The sequence below is a fragment of the Siphateles boraxobius genome, unplaced genomic scaffold (genome assembly GCF_051911475.1).
Source record: "Siphateles boraxobius isolate OS27281-9 unplaced genomic scaffold, OSU_SipBor_1 25, whole genome shotgun sequence".
Lineage (NCBI taxonomy): Eukaryota > Metazoa > Chordata > Actinopteri > Cypriniformes > Leuciscidae > Siphateles > Siphateles boraxobius.
The window spans coordinates 22,210,570-22,226,460 of NW_027508866.1; the positions used below are offsets into that span (position 1 = coordinate 22,210,570).

The window sequence follows — 15,891 nt, forward strand, 5'->3', positions numbered from 1 at the left end:
GAATCGGTTCTTCTGAACCCGTCTTTTCAATGATTCGATCGCCCGATTATGTATATCATTTGACTGGAAAAATCAGAACGCTTAGTAATCGTTATAGCTGCGTGTGGACTTTCCTATTCATCTAAAAAAATATATAATTATTATTAAAATGTATTATTTAAACGTTTGTTAAAAATTATAGACACAATGAAATTGTAATATTTACTTTTCTACAAAAGCGAACCCTTAAATTGTCGCGTGGGGATTTCTGGGAAAAGTGTGTGATACATCGAACGAATCAGTGTATCAAATGGAGACCGGTTTGTTAGGGTTAAAACGAATCGTTCGAACGAACCGACTAGCTAAAATTAATTTAAAACTTATTTGAATGATTATTTAAAATCATAGACACAGTGAAATCGTAATATTTATTTTACTACAAAAGCGAACACTTAAATTGTCGCGTGAGTATTTTCGGGGAAGGTGTGGTGTGATTATTCAACGAATCAGTGAATTACATGGAAACCAGCTTGTTGGAATGAATCGTTCGAACGAACCGACTCGCTAAAATGAATCGTACTTCTCAGCGCCGATGCTAAAACTGGTGGGGGCCTCCGTCGAACCCCATCAACACAGAACAGCTGATAGGCGTACAGTTTGACCCAATGGAAAATGTGTGTCCCCGGTAACGAATAATTTTCTCCCAATTGAAGGCAACGGAAGGAAGAGCCTCGATCACGTTTCCCTCGCAAGGTTATAATTGTGTCATAATTTTACAACGGACGAGTGTTCGTCATGAAAAACGTGTGAGTTTTGGTTTTTATCATGGCTTTAACTCTACGAGGGGCATTGGTAAAAATGTATTAAAAGGTGCTAGTAAAAAAAATTAGAAAATGTCAATAACTCAGAAAAGTAGTGGTATTTAGTCTCTAGTTCATATTTTATGTAATAGTGATAAAATAGTGAAAAACTGATAATCCTTAAATGTCTAAACCTGTTTTATTCAACACTGGCTCGTTTAGAGTACTATCGGTTGGTGTCTGTCTCCCCCTAGTGTTCACTGTCACTTTCAATCTTAAATGACGGGGGTTCTTCGACTTTTCAGGCCAAGGACTCTTTGTGGATACGGCATAAAACGAGACATTATAAGTCTGGTTTATAATAGCATGTGTGCAGCCCCCTATTACTTTATTTAGACACTTATTTACTTAATCTTATGATGCTTATATTGCAAATACATTATTCATCATGGAAATACATATTGAAATTTTGCACTTTACACTGTCATTTCACTTAACTTAAAGTTCAGCAAAATTAGCCATTATCTATTTGAAGTAAGCTTTGATGTTAACCTAATATTTTATTTATTATTTCCCCACAAAAAATAATTTGAGACTGCACAGACCTTGAAGACTCTTCATGCATGACCCAGTTTGCATACAAGCTTATAGCGCCATTCAAATGTGTAGTTGATTATTAATGAAACAAAACACCAGCAAGAAATACAACTTAAAATGTATACATAATAACATTTTATTCTGTATAACACTACAATTAGAATGAAAACTAAAGATGCATGTGTCATTGGATCTCTATATATTCAGAAAAGTTGCTTTCCTGTAGTTCACAGGTCCGATGTCAATGAGAGTTTTGTTCTGTAATTGTTTGGGCGAGTCCTTTACACTGAAAAAACGCATCCTGGCATGGTTCACGACCCAGGAACGTTTTCAGCATATCCATGCCATCCACTGAACCTCCTGTTTCCAGGACCACGCGCCTGTATTCCCGGCCCACCTGCATGTCAAAACACACATGCACACACACCCACGCGCGCACACAGAGTTATCAAACTGAAACATAATCAAAACATATGATTACATTAATTTCACTAGTCAAAAAAACAACAAATATTGTGAAAGCGCTCTACAAATAATCTTCCTCTGAATGCAACACAGACTCATCCTTCAACAATACTATGACTAACTATGACACAACACTCACTCATTTACACAACAATTGTATGAACAATCTATTCTCAGCTAGTACTATTCCTGAGGTATCTATTATTATAAATAATATTTGGCTCTTCTTGGCAGATAATCCCTCTATAGCAGTTTGACAATGAACTCACATTTGCGTCACTGTGGATAAGAGTCTGCTACATGCCCTAAATGGAAATATGAATGTGGAAATGCCGGCACATCAGTCATGTGGTAACTATCAACTGCTATTATGACTCAGTTCTCTATTAAAATGTGCTGTGCCATGATGAGACAATCTAAACATCAGTCACATGTAGAATAACAAGAGTGAAACCTTTGGATTTAAGACCCCCTCCTTTTTGAAGCGACTGAAGAAGATGTCCATGGAGTAGACTTCACTCCACAGGTAGCTGTAGTACTGACCGTCGTATCCTCCGGCTAGATGACTGAAACTAGCCGTCATGTTTGTGCCTGCAGAGAACATGTCGAAAGAAATATGAAATCAGTGCTTAAGAGGCTCCAAGTCTTTTGCTTTGAAAGAACAAAATATCATAACATCTTCTAAATAGGGGTGGGAATCTTTTGGTACCTCATAATTCGATTTAAATCGATTCTTGAGGTCATGATTCGATTAAAAATTAATTCTCGATGTTGAATTGAATTTTGATTTGATATATGCATAGATTTGATTGTAGTTTACTACATCATTATTTACATTAATCTTAATTGTAAAACCTCGAAATTTGTTTTTTCTTCTCATTTTAGTCAACCCGATATAATAAATAACATATGAATATAATAGCATATAATGTGTTTGCGAGACAAAACCTCCAAAAGACAGAAATGGTTAATGTATTACTTAATGTTTTTCATATAACTACTGCCACACGACTAGTGGCTGTTGTGTGCAATTCCACAAATCTAGAAGACTTTTCGAACATATCATATATAAATGATAGGCTTTTTTAGACAGGAAAACCTAGAAAATAAAACAGAAGAATTGGTGGAGAATCAATAAATCATTAATAATTTACTAACATTGTGTAAATATGCAATCATGTAATCAATAAAAAAATATAACTGTAGTCTGATTATGAGTATCTTAAAATGTAATCCAATTGCAAGTACTTCGTTTTTGGAATCTGATTACGTATTCCGGATTACATATAATCCAGTATGGCAGTGAAATAACGCAGTGTCTAGAGATGTTTCTCTAAAAGTTAAACTTCTTTTAACTTCAGCATTGTGTTTTCAGAACACCATGTCATGTGTGAGATGCTGCAAAAGACAAGAGTGCAACAGTCAAACATGCTAGTCTAGACTTTTCAAATTAAACCTCCAGATTGGACTTCTGTACCTTTAAGGGGCAATTCATTTCAATTCCTGCATTTTTGCATTCTCCCGCTGAAGAATAGAGTAAACTTTATAGTTACTAACACAATGTGTATCTGATATGAATAAAACACGTCATCAATTTATATAGTCTGTATGACGCAGGGCGACGTTCTAATCACACCTGTGTGATCGTATAAAGGGTTAATACAATTTGTGTAAAAGATACTGAATAACAAACAAACGCAACAGTAAAACACATGTTTAGCACAAGTTTATGTAGAAAAAGAATATAAAAGCAGCGCCCATATGCAAATGAGCTCTGTTGTGGATAGCTAATCTCTCTGGAGTGTTCACACCAAGCTGCTGAACACTGAATAGTCGTTGATGTGTTAATGTGCTCATTAGACCAGGTGTCATAAGTGTGTTGGGACTCATTGCCTGCATATGTGTTTATGACCTGGTGTGGCTGGGATTCCCAGGATGTCTTTGCTGTGCTTGGCAAACTCGGCTGCAGTGTCCGCTCTGTCTTTAGTGTGGAGTGTTTGGTCAGCTTTACTGAGAACAATCTGCCTGAGGTTCATCAGACCTGCGGACAGAGACCCTTTTTAAATGAAAAAAACTGACATATATTTGAAAAAACAACAACATTTTTACCACAAATTTACAACAAATATGTATAGAAGATATTTAAAGTAACAGGAAGTGCTGTCGGATGAGAATAATGTTTCAGCAATTAACTGTTAATAGTGTAATTTGTATTAAACAATGTGTCAAGTTACAATTACTAATCGAACGCAAGGATGACATAATATGTCAAAAACCAATAAATATTTTATAATATGGCCAATAACAAAGACACAAGAGTATTTTATTGTGAGTCTGAGCACTAAAGACATGGTTAGAATAGACCAAGTGATTACAGTGGCTCAACCTTAAGTTTATCAAGCGATGAGAATACTTCTTGTGCGCATTAAACCCCCCCAAAAATAATTACTTTATTCAACTCTTCATTTTCTTCATTTTCCTCTGAGTGAGTTCACGAGAGTCACGACGCATGCGCGAGAACTGAGAAGATGACGCTCACGATCATTTGATGGGAGAGTCTAAAAGGTAAGCCATTCATTTTGCGGTATTGGTAAGGCACTTTTACGTTTTCTCGTTGGTTTCTCACGATTCGGACATCCAGGAAATGCACACTTTAGAACCATTTTAAACACTACATCGAGACCCATCTGCGTCATCTTCTCAGTTCTCGTGCATGCGTCGTGGCTCTCGTGAACTCACATCAGAGGCCCACACAGAAGAAAATGAGTTGAATAAAATCATTATTTTGGGGGGGCTCTGCACAAAAAGTATTCTCATCGCTTGATAAACTTAAGATTGAGCCACTGTAGTCACTTAGACTATTTTAACGAAGTCTTTACTAACTTTTCTGGGATGAAATTACTTTTCTGCAGATGAAATTACATAGCAGCCTCTGAAGGAGTGAGCCAGTTCTCAGATTTCATCAAAAATATCTTCATTTGTGTTCTGAAGATGAACGAAAGTTTCTCTTCTCCCCAAATGTTCATTATTTTAATACAAAAAGATAGTATTTGTTCTATAAATAAAATATTATAAATAAAGCATTGCATAACAGTGAATCTAATGAGAATCACCATTGAGAATTTAAAAAAAACTCTTTCATGGTCATTAAAAAATAATTTTGTTCATATTTGTTAGATCATTTTAGGCCTACATATATATATATATATATGTATTACTTCCCTCTGAATAATCTTTCCTCAAAATAAGTTGAACATACAGATGTTGATTATATAGATGTAGCGAACCTGTGTTGGCCACTCTAGATGCTATGAGTTTATCCAGCAGGCCGTCTGGGATCGGGCTGCCATCTTTGTAGTGGCGGGACATCCTCCTGAGAGGCTCTTTCTCCCAAACCCAGTTCTCCAGCATTTGAGACGGCACCTCCACAAAATCAGTCTCCACCTGTGTTCCACTGAACTCGGCATAGCGCGTCTGGAACATGCAGGTTGACACAGAAAAGCACATTTGGTACCACCAGTTATACTTCTTATTGATTTGAGATTTTTTCATTCAGTGTGGCCTCAGACATTCGGACCCTCAATCTTTATGTTTGAGAATACTGACTTACCCGGGAGCAGAGCTCATGCATGACATGTCCAAACTCATGGAAGAAGGTCTCCACCTCATGGTGCTGCAATAAGGAAGGCCAGTTGCTTGTGGGTTTTGTGAAGTTGGACACCATGGCAGCCACAGGCATCCTACGATTCCCATCGGGCTGAAGACATCCTGGCTGGAGCCCAAAGCATGCAGCATGGCCATACTTACCCTCCCTGAAGAGTAAAACAGACCAATAAATCTGGAGGTCATTACATCAATGGCCAATAAGCCAGTTCCTTAGAGAAGGACATGAAGTATTCATCAGATTTCATCTGCATGCTCTTAAAAGACTCAGGACTGCACTGGGGTGGTTTAAGTTAACAAACCTCGTTTAGTTTAAATCAGCATGAATTCCCAGGCTGGTTTCCGTGTTATTTTTTGTATTATTTACGCAGGGTTTCTGCAGGTTCAACAGGCTAACTGTTAGACCATTATGAATGCAATTTAAGACTTATTTCATGTCCTTTCACGTCCATTCAACAATCAACTGAATATGACTACACTGAACTGTGTTTAACCAAGTAATTGATGGGCTAAAACTGTACTCTTCAAAATCCTTCTTTCCAAAGTCCCATTTGAAGTGGACAGTTTTGAGCACTAACGTTAACTTCATAAGCCAATAAAGTTAAGACCTAAATAAACATTTTAAGGACTAAAATTCAGATTATTGGATTTTAGACTTATCAACAACCCACAGAAACCCTGTTATGTACTTTCATAGTATTTATTAATATTTTGAATTCGCTTTTGTTTTATATTTTCAGTTTTCATTCATAAAGACAAAACATGTAATTTTCGCCCCTTGAGGTCACTTATTCAAAACAATATCAAAGGCATAGCTTGATGATGTGGTGAATGAGCATGGAATCATGGGAGTGTCGTCTTCACCTCCACAGCCGATGGAAAGCAATCTGACAGGACTCGGGCAGAAATTATGTTCATGAATGAGCTAATGTATTAAAGTTTTATAACGTTAATAAAGCAGGGTGGGGCGGAGAGCCCGGGACATTTTACCTTGCTGTTTTTATTGTGCTTATATGGTGCAGTCATCTGCTGCCGCTCTTTTTGCTTGGTGTTTATGTTTATTTTACCATTTCATTTATGTTTATTTTACCAAGTTACGTTTAACATCTGAACTCCTTCTTCCTTGACCTTTGTTTTCTTCTGTTTCTTCATGCAATCACAGACAGACTCAATGATGGTGAGATGATCAGATCATACCGGCTGTTGACAGACTCCTTTTGCATTCAAAAATCTCACTGGATTATTACAATTAATGACAAAAGGAATGTTTGGAAATGTTAACTGATATTTCCTACTGACACACTACAGCAAAAGAGATGACCTTGCTGACTTTGATCTCATCTCCATGATTTAATTTCCTGTTTTTTTTGTTTTTTTTCCATGTTGGTTGCACCACTTGACATTGCTGGACCAGCATAGCTATTCTGTTTACTAGCAGAACCAAGTTGATTGAGCTGGTCAATGAACAAATCATTTCTGCTGAAGCTTGTTGACCAAGGAAAATTTACTATGTGAAAAAGTGACTTAGTGAATGTGACTTAGTGAATGGTTTACCTGGGATGCAAGTCCAAGTAAAACCGTCCAATTTCATCTCCAGTCACAGAGTCCAGTACTGAGTACAGTTTGACACTTTCGTGCCACACATGGGCATTCTCCACCTGGTGGAAGGCCAGACCCAGCAGATCCTGATATATGTTCAGCAGGCCCTCTGTCACCACCTCCAGAGGGAAGTACTCGATCAGTTTGTCCTTATCCACAGCAAACTTCACTTGTTCCACCTGGTTCATGTAGTAGGGCATGTCCCATGCGTGCAGCTGTCTGTCAAAGGCCAAGCCCCGCCTCTCACAGTCAGTGTGTTTGAGTGTCAGCAGGTCGTGCCGCTCCTGCTCGCCCACTGGTCTCAACCTCTTATACAACTCATCTATTGAGCACCAAAAACATTTTGATTATTTAGACAGGTGGAAAACTGTTCAGAACTAAAACACTAAGCACCTGCCAAAACCGCTCTGACAACCCTGAAGGTGCCCTGTGGTATCATCTGGCACCAAAACATTAGCACCAGACACTTTAAGTCCTGCACATTGGGTGAAGTGACCACGGATGGGACGTTTTGTTCCAGAATGTCCCAGAGATGCTTGATTTGGATTGAGATCTGAGGTATCTGGAGGCCAGGGCGACACTTGGAACTATGTGTACTGGGTGGCAAGATACATTATCCTGCTCTAAGATGCCCCAGCCATTTCGGTAACATCCCACACATTGGCTATGACAACAGACTAAAGTTTGACCTCATTTCTATTCGTTATAGAATCCTGAAAAATATGTATCACAGTTTCAAAAAACATATGAAGGAGCACAGCTGTTTTCAATATTGATAATAATCATTGATAATACGGTACAGTACAGTACAGTACGATTCGGTAAACCCTGATCCGGTTTGCGTTTCCACCGCCAACAGTACCCTTACTTAATAGGCATGGTGTAGCCTTGTCACAAGAAGACAAGCGCCGACATTAGGTGTTTCTCAATAAGTACGCAAAGTTCGGACTTGCCAAGACCGACTCAGGAGAATGACTCCCGAGGATGCGAGTCCTGTAATTCTGCAAATGGAACAGCAGCGTTCTTGAAAGTCTCACTCAACTCGCTCTGCTACTCCGGTTATCTCTGTTTATCTCAGAGGCTCTGGCTGTATGTACATTTTAGGCAACAATAAAACAAACTATATAATAAAACACCACTCTGCCACTTTTCGTTTTCATTTAAAGAAATCTTAAACATTATAGCCACACAAATGTGGTTCAGGCAACGCGCATTGATTATATTCACTGCATGCATAACGTTAGCCTATTTATAACAAAAAAAATATAAAACTCAATCCTGCCTCTTTTCGTTTAAATTTTAAAAATATTAAACATATTAATATGGTCCAGGTAAGATGTGCATTTGTACTACACAACAAATGTTGCAGTAAACAACATTACAGTGATCATCTTCACTGTAAAACTCAAACCAGTCTCTTTTTGTTAAATTTGAGTTTTATCAATATTAGCCATTATAAAAGTATAAGTAAAAGGTACAAGAAGCTACAATAAGAAATAAAGCAAACAATTCAGTCAAACATACAAAGTCAGCGCTCCAGTCTAACCTTACAACAGTAAAGATAAATAGCCTAAATATATAAAGTTATGAAACTTCACTTAGCCAAAACGATTGGCCAGAGAACATATTATAGATTCACGAGACAAAAGATCGCCCGTTAGGTCTACACAAGACGAATTATATCTCATGTTTAACCACTACAGAGACGTCAGAGTCAGAATCAGCGTCAAACGTCTGAACGACTAGCCGAGGAAAGGCTGTTCGTCGTTCCAGGCGGGGTACATGAGCGCCGAGCGTCCGGTGATCGCCTGGAATCGATCTCAACACCTGGATCAAATTTTCATAAATCTTTATAAATAAACCACAGATTTGAGCTTTAAACAACTACATTCTCACCTGAAAAACTCTTAAAACTACATTTTGTGACACAATAACATTAGTATTATATTTCAACTGTATATTAAAAAATGGCGCTTCTTATGTTGTCATTCCCCTTGTAGCACACGCAAGTGACGATTCTGTCAACCAATCAACGTTCTGCAGTGAGTCTAGCTCCACCCTTTAGGTACTCTACCACTGTACCCCAACAGAAGGGTACCGGAAAAGTGGTACGGTACGTTCGGCATTTTGGTAGCATTCACGACTTTTGACAGGGCTTGGGCCCTAAAAATAATAATCCTAAAGAAAACAATAGGCCTTTCCTGATAAGAAACGGAGCAATTCCAATAGGGTCCTCTCACCATCGGCGCTTGGGCCCTAACTACATGTACTTACTATAGGATTAGGGTTATGGACACCTTATGGTTAAGGTGTCATTGTTACAGTGTAATTATATATTTAAGTACTGAGAAATATTAAGCAACTACATGTACTTACAATAGGGGTTAGGATAGGGTAGGATTTGTTTGAGGGTTAGTTGCATGTACTTATGCATAATTTATAGTTATTACTATGGTAAGTACATGTAACATATGTAACAAGGACACTGTAAAATAAAGTGTTACAGGGTTATATGATTAGGGTTTGGTTTAAGGTTTAGTTGCAATTTATTATGCATAATTTATAGTTATTACTACAGTAACTTCATGTTAGGACATGCAAATCAGGTTTATTGGCAAAATGTACAGACTTTCGTCTGTTTGCAATTAACAAATCAAACAAAAGTGTAAGACTGGAAAAACTGAAAGAACTGGGAGAGAGGGCAACTCTCTGAGAAAACAAAGGAAATTAACATTTGAACTCTCTCTTGTGAAGTTAGCATCACCATTTGAGACGCAAGTCTCACCTCAGAATATATCTCTTTCCCTCTTCCCCCACTCCTTCTGTCACGTTTTGGTTTTGTTCCTTAATAATTAGGTTTTGGTTTAGGGTTAGTTGTTTGTAATTATGCATAATTTACTGTTAGTACTATACTAAGTACTTTAGTAATTACTATGTTAAGATGTGTAACAGGGACGCTAAAAAGTATTACCAGTATTTTTACTCAAAAATCACTAAACAGATTTAAAATAATATTTTAGAAAATATTCACAATATTCAAAATATTTAGAATTGTATTCCTTTAGAAATAAAGGAAACTACTAGTTGGCGGATTGCCAGTAAAATATTATCAGTCAATTTATGATTATAAAAATAAATGAAATAAATGCAAAGCACAACCAAAAAGCTACAAGAGGAGTCTAGGCTACACCACAGACAGATGACAACATAATGAAACAGTCAGGTCACTTTAACAACTGAACATGAGGACAAGGGTCACCAAACTGCATGACACTCCAGAATTAAACTGTGCGTGCCTGAATGTAGGTGCTGGTCCTTCACAGAAAGGACTGGACAAAAAGACAACAAAACATACCAAGAAATCGTGCCACATTCTCTGAATTTTTGGCCATGGTCATTTCCAGCATGTAATTGGCATGACTGCTGAAGCCCAGTAGTTTGGCTAGCCTTGCCCGCAACTCAATCAGCTGTTCAAGAATAGCAGTGTTCACCTGTAAACAATGAACAAACGTTAATAGTGCATAGCTAGGACATGACTTTATTTTCATGACTTTCCATGTCAGGGCTGGAAAACAGTTTAAAATCCCCTGATTTTCCACCTGAAATAATAATTTGTTCATTCCAGTTGGGCTAATCCTCCAAAGCCTAACTGAACCCAAAGTACGAGTTGAACCTACATCCTTGCACCTGCTGTGAAAGGCCATCTCCATCTTCCTCCTGGTTTCGGAAACATGACATCTTTTCATCAAGGGGAAGTAGTGGGGATACGCAAGGGTGACTATATACCGCCCATCTTCTGTTTTCTCCAGACCATTCAAGTAGCTTTCCGCAAGACCCACTTGAAAAAGAAAGGAGGAAGTGTGTCCAAGATGAGTTCACTAAAGGGGCTTTCGTAAGGGATAGTTATAGGAACTAGCCACCAGGACGGTGCCGCAGAACCAAATGTTCCCCTAAGGGTAATTTCCCAGGTTGCATTCGCACCGGCAGTAGGAACTGTGAAGTGACATAAGCCAGTGACGTCATTTAAGCACCGCTTACAACAACATCAACAACTCTTTAGCGTGAAGGTTGAGAAGTGCATGGCCTCCATCTATCACTGTTTTCCATGTTCCTGGAGTTAGTTTGTGGAGTAAATATAGGTAAACTGTGTTTGTTTACAAAGGCTTTTTAAAAATGGCGGGTGCTGGTGTTTCATATGGCATGTGTTCGGCCAAACAACATACACTTGCATCACTGGTAGTTCCTGTTGTGCTGAGTTAGACCCTACTCTGAAGTAAGAGCTAATTTAGTTTTCACCCAAAAGGCGTTCCTATATTACCAAAATCATTCCCAGTTCCTGCGGTGCGAATATGCCAAAAAGCGGGTACTTCCCCAATAGTTACAGGAACTATGAAACCGTTCCTCTGGTGCGAAAGCCCCTTAAAACAGTTGTTATACTACAGTTAAACATACTTACCAAGCTCTTCTTGCGAGAACAACAGCACTGTATTTTCTTCATTCAAATTTTGGTTGAAATCTATGGAGAGTTCACTTATTTTTTTAGAGATTGACTTGATTTCCTGAGAAAAAAAAGACATCGAAAGACCAATACAAATAATTAATAACTAGAGTTTTATTTTCCAGGGCTCAACAGTGAAGATTTTCTGCTTGCTCAACCAGGCCGAAAGCCCAAATTTCTAATTGCCCGGCCAATGTTTTCATGTTTTTACTGGCCTCAACAAAAAATGATAAATGTATATTTTTTTAATTACTTTAAATGTATAAGTTTACATTTATAATTTTACTATTGTTTAATTTTTATACATTCATTTTTACATTTGCCGTTATTATAACATAAAATATTTTTTTATATGTATAAAGTAAACGTTTATACATGGTTTTACATTTATTTTTAATATTTATGAGATTTAAAAAATGTATTTATCCTTTTAAATACATATATATGAATGTATTCATAAATACATATAAATATAAATGTATTTTTTCAATGCTTAGTATTTAAAAAATGTTTTATTAATTTATATGTACATTTATCATTTTAATATTATAACGTTTAATTGTTATATGAATAATTTCACATTTATAGATTAAAAATTACAATTTTTACATTTATAAAAAAACTTCTATACATAATTTTACATTTATTACTTAATATTTATCAGAATTATTTAAAAATAGTATTATTATCAAACATTTTTCACACATTTAAATGTTTTTTTTCAATGCTAAGTTTTCTATTGGCAATAATAGCTAGAATATCAAGTGGTATTTTCCAGTGACAAATTTGCTAGAATTTTAGAAGCAGATGCTCAGGTGTCTATTTTTCAGGTTTTTGGGTTTGTTCAAATCATTAAAAAGTAAATACTGTAAAAATAGTAATAGAGACACTCTGCTAAGAAGAATCAAGAGATTATATGTGAATTCATCCTCACAGGCAAGTTTAAAGTAAACACCAAACCAAACCTACTTCTTGTATATCCTTAGACAAGTGCAATCCATTCCGTTTGCCTAATTTTATGAGACGTCCCAGGAATCTCTCAGACTCAGGCAATAAACCACTGGATTGTTTTTCCTATAAAGATAAAGAGGGAAATGCTGAGACACGCACAGTGAATAGCTGAAGTTATGTTTACTGCCGCGGTCCTGACACCAGGCAAAACTGACATGGGCCCGACACCGTACTAGTGTCACATGCTTTCCTGTGAATGGACTCTTCCACAGGGTCAGATTCGGTAGATTTAGCGGGATCACTTTATTACAGCCCAATTAAAAAGGCAGTAAATGCCCTGGAGAGGACAGCCTCGATCGTCAAATGAGCGTTATTGGAGTAGAAAGGCGCAAAATAGTGTCTAGCTCACTCCAACGGGAGATTTCCACTCAAATAATCATTTTAATTTGAGATATCCGCAACATGAAACTGTTTTGGACAAAGAGCTCAGCCAACATTGCCAAATGCCTCATTTTGTGGGTCACCCCTATGAAACCGGACCCGGTTTCCAGCTAGCCAGACGTTTTTTTAGTACCCGGAGATTAAGTTCTCCATTGATGAGTGATGACAGAGGTCATCTTGTTTACCTCCAATCATCATAAAACAACACATATTCATTAATTGTAGAAAACTGACCAATAAACTGTAATAAGCAGGAGCAGACATGAGATTGCTGGAAAATTACAGATTTATAAACTATTCTCATTACGGAGGTAGGAAGATTGTTGGCGCATTTGCCTTTTCCAAATGCAAATCATAAGCGTCTCAAACACACAGCTTTGAATCGAAACTGAACCTCTGAAACAAGCAGCGCGTCAGACTATATATTTATATAATGACATCACAACTGTTTGAGGATCGCACTAAGCTATATATCACATTCCCACAAACCTGCTTCAACCGAGCGTGACAATAAGCGCGTATAATTTATGCTCATCTTGGCATTTCGAACCAGTGTTTTTTATCCCAAAATGTGCATAAAAACTCGTGGATGTAAACATATCTATTAAAAATATCTTCAATTGTGTGTTGAAGATGAAAGAAGTTCTACGGGTTTGGAACGACATGAGGGTGAGTAAATAATGACTGAATATTTTGGGTGAACTATCCCTTTAAGAATCATCTGGGGACTGTTTGCATACTGTTACATTTTCATTTGACATAGACATTTTTGTATACTGAATAGTGGAGAAGAACATATTTGGATGGAGGGCTAGTGGTTAGTGCACATGCACTGACACATTTAGCCGTGGCAATCATGTTTATTGCTTTTCGTCTGCGTGCTCTGAGATACAATTTATTATAGCCAATGAAAATGATCATAGGCTATAATGATTGCCTATAAAAATTATATACTCTTTCCACTGTACCATTAATAAAATGAAATAAAATAGCAGAATTATTCACAATAACACTGGAATGATCAAAATACAGCACTGTGGTGTGTGTGTGGTTGTGTTACCTGCAGGACTAGAAGTCTCTGAAACACATCCGCCCTCATGCTCATTTCCACATCGAAATCAGACAGGCGTTTCTCAGCCTCGGTGCTCGCCAACCTGACCTCTTTACACGGAGAGACATACTGGGGGAAGTCCAACATATGACGTGAAGCTGAAAAAGAGTACAGAAAAGTGAATATGACAGCAGATGAAATAACTTCACATTAATACAATGTGAATGTTATCATTCGCCGCTCACCAGCATAATCTGCTTTTGCATCTGCAATGACTTGCAGAGTATTCTCGAAGCACACCTTCCCGATGTCCACGGAGCCCACAAAGTCAAAGGCTTGCTGTATCCGCTGGATCAGTCTCTGAGTCCGATGTCGGATCTCTTCTGGGGTCAGATCCCATCGCAGGGTGTTGTTCTTGTCAACTGTGCTGGAGCAGCACAGTTGGACTGATCCATTCTGAAGTGTCATCTTGAGCTTTGAGCTGGATATAATGACTCTGCATTATATTAAAAAAAAGTCAGTATTTATACACTTTATTTCTTTCTTTCTGTATTAAAGAAAGAGCCAGTAACACTGTGCAAATATAAGCTTGCATGCATTGCATGGGCTCTTCTATGCAGCTTCTTGTAACTTTAGAAATGGAAAAGCAACAAATTACTGTTCATAAAAAAGAGAAGAGAATATGGGCTAGAAGAGAAACTGTGTGCTGTTCAGTGTCGCAAGCTGTGAATGTTTTCCGTACTAACGATGGACACTTTCACTTGTCTGTCAAAATAGGGAATGTGAACTTGATCTGCTTGTGATACACTTATACTACTTCACATATGCCAGTTGCATTGCCTAGTTCCGAGAGAAGCTAATGAGATAACCTGACTAAAACCAGATATCCTCCAATACTAAAGCTTTGTAAGGTAAGTTCGTGCATTTATAGCTTGTCTATTTGACCCCAGTCACATTCAACCATTCTGTTATTAGCGATATACCCAGTCAAACAACAACACATACAGCATAACGTGTGTTAAACAACAGAATTCACAATACCTTCTTACCGCATGGGCCACTGAAATGCCGAAGATAAACATGGCATGCCTATAATTTCATCCGTGCAAGGTGTAACGTGCAAAAATAGGATGCAACTCCTACCGTCACTCTCGACCGTTAACCAATACTAGTACTACTACTACTACGATGAAGGCTTGGCTTTTGAATATTAATTGCGTAAACCGGCAGGGGATTCTGATTGGATGCAAGGGAGACGTTGAGAGCTAGTCAGCTGGCGAATTAATGGATGTGGTGCAAGATTTTCTTATGAATATTAAACAACTAACAGTGACATATACGTGTTTTTTATTTTATTGAACAAAGATCACAGGGGATGCATGTATCACACTCAAAAAATAGGATAAAAAAACTCGAGGTAAAGCAAGGCAATAAAGTACATTTTCAATTAAGATACAGTTAGACATAGTCTACTAAAAAAATATTCATAAAACATTTAAAGCAATTGAAAATTAAACATACAATACATTAATGCAAATAAATAACATGAAATTTAAAAAAAAGACATCTTCAGGAAATCAAGAGGTAACTTAATAATAATGAAACAATATTTTTTTTAACAACAGAGCAGTTTTAGCAGCTTTGTTGTTGGCTGATAAACAAAATATAAAAACTTGAAATCAACACAGAAAAGCCTAAAATTGGGCTTAGAATCAGTGACTTTACATTTATGGAGATTAAACTTTTATTTTATTTTATTATTATTATGGAGATGAAACTGCCCACATAGAGTAAGCAGTGACATGTACGTACAGTGCTTAGCATAAGTTAATACACCCATGCTAAAG

General features: G+C 37.3%; 1 protein-coding gene across 3 annotated transcripts; it reads right to left on the bottom strand.

Annotated features, from left to right (window-relative positions):
• Positions 1–1,488: 1,488 nt before the first annotated feature.
• On the bottom strand, positions 1,489–15,229 carry nln (neurolysin (metallopeptidase M3 family)). Of its 3 annotated transcripts, XM_077243207.1 has the most exons (14): positions 15,086–15,210; positions 14,290–14,540; positions 14,054–14,202; positions 12,571–12,675; positions 11,560–11,662; positions 10,781–10,941; positions 10,459–10,594; positions 7,059–7,425; positions 5,452–5,653; positions 5,129–5,315; positions 3,754–3,882; positions 2,296–2,432; positions 2,111–2,146; positions 1,647–1,773 (listed from the first exon to the last, which is right to left on the bottom strand). In XM_077243207.1, the coding sequence occupies exons 1-13, from the start codon at positions 15,124–15,126 to the stop codon at positions 2,138–2,140; spliced, it is 1,977 nt and encodes a 658-aa protein (XP_077099322.1). In that variant the 5' UTR covers positions 15,127–15,210; the 3' UTR covers positions 1,647–1,773; positions 2,111–2,137. The 3 variants fall into 3 exon arrangements, with proteins under 3 accessions (XP_077099321.1, XP_077099320.1, XP_077099322.1); XM_077243206.1 differs by lacking the exon at positions 2,111–2,146 and having other exon boundaries at positions 1,489–1,773; positions 15,094–15,229; XM_077243205.1 differs by lacking the exon at positions 2,111–2,146 and having other exon boundaries at positions 1,489–1,773; positions 15,086–15,229.
• Between the last annotated feature and the right edge of the window lie 662 nt (positions 15,230–15,891).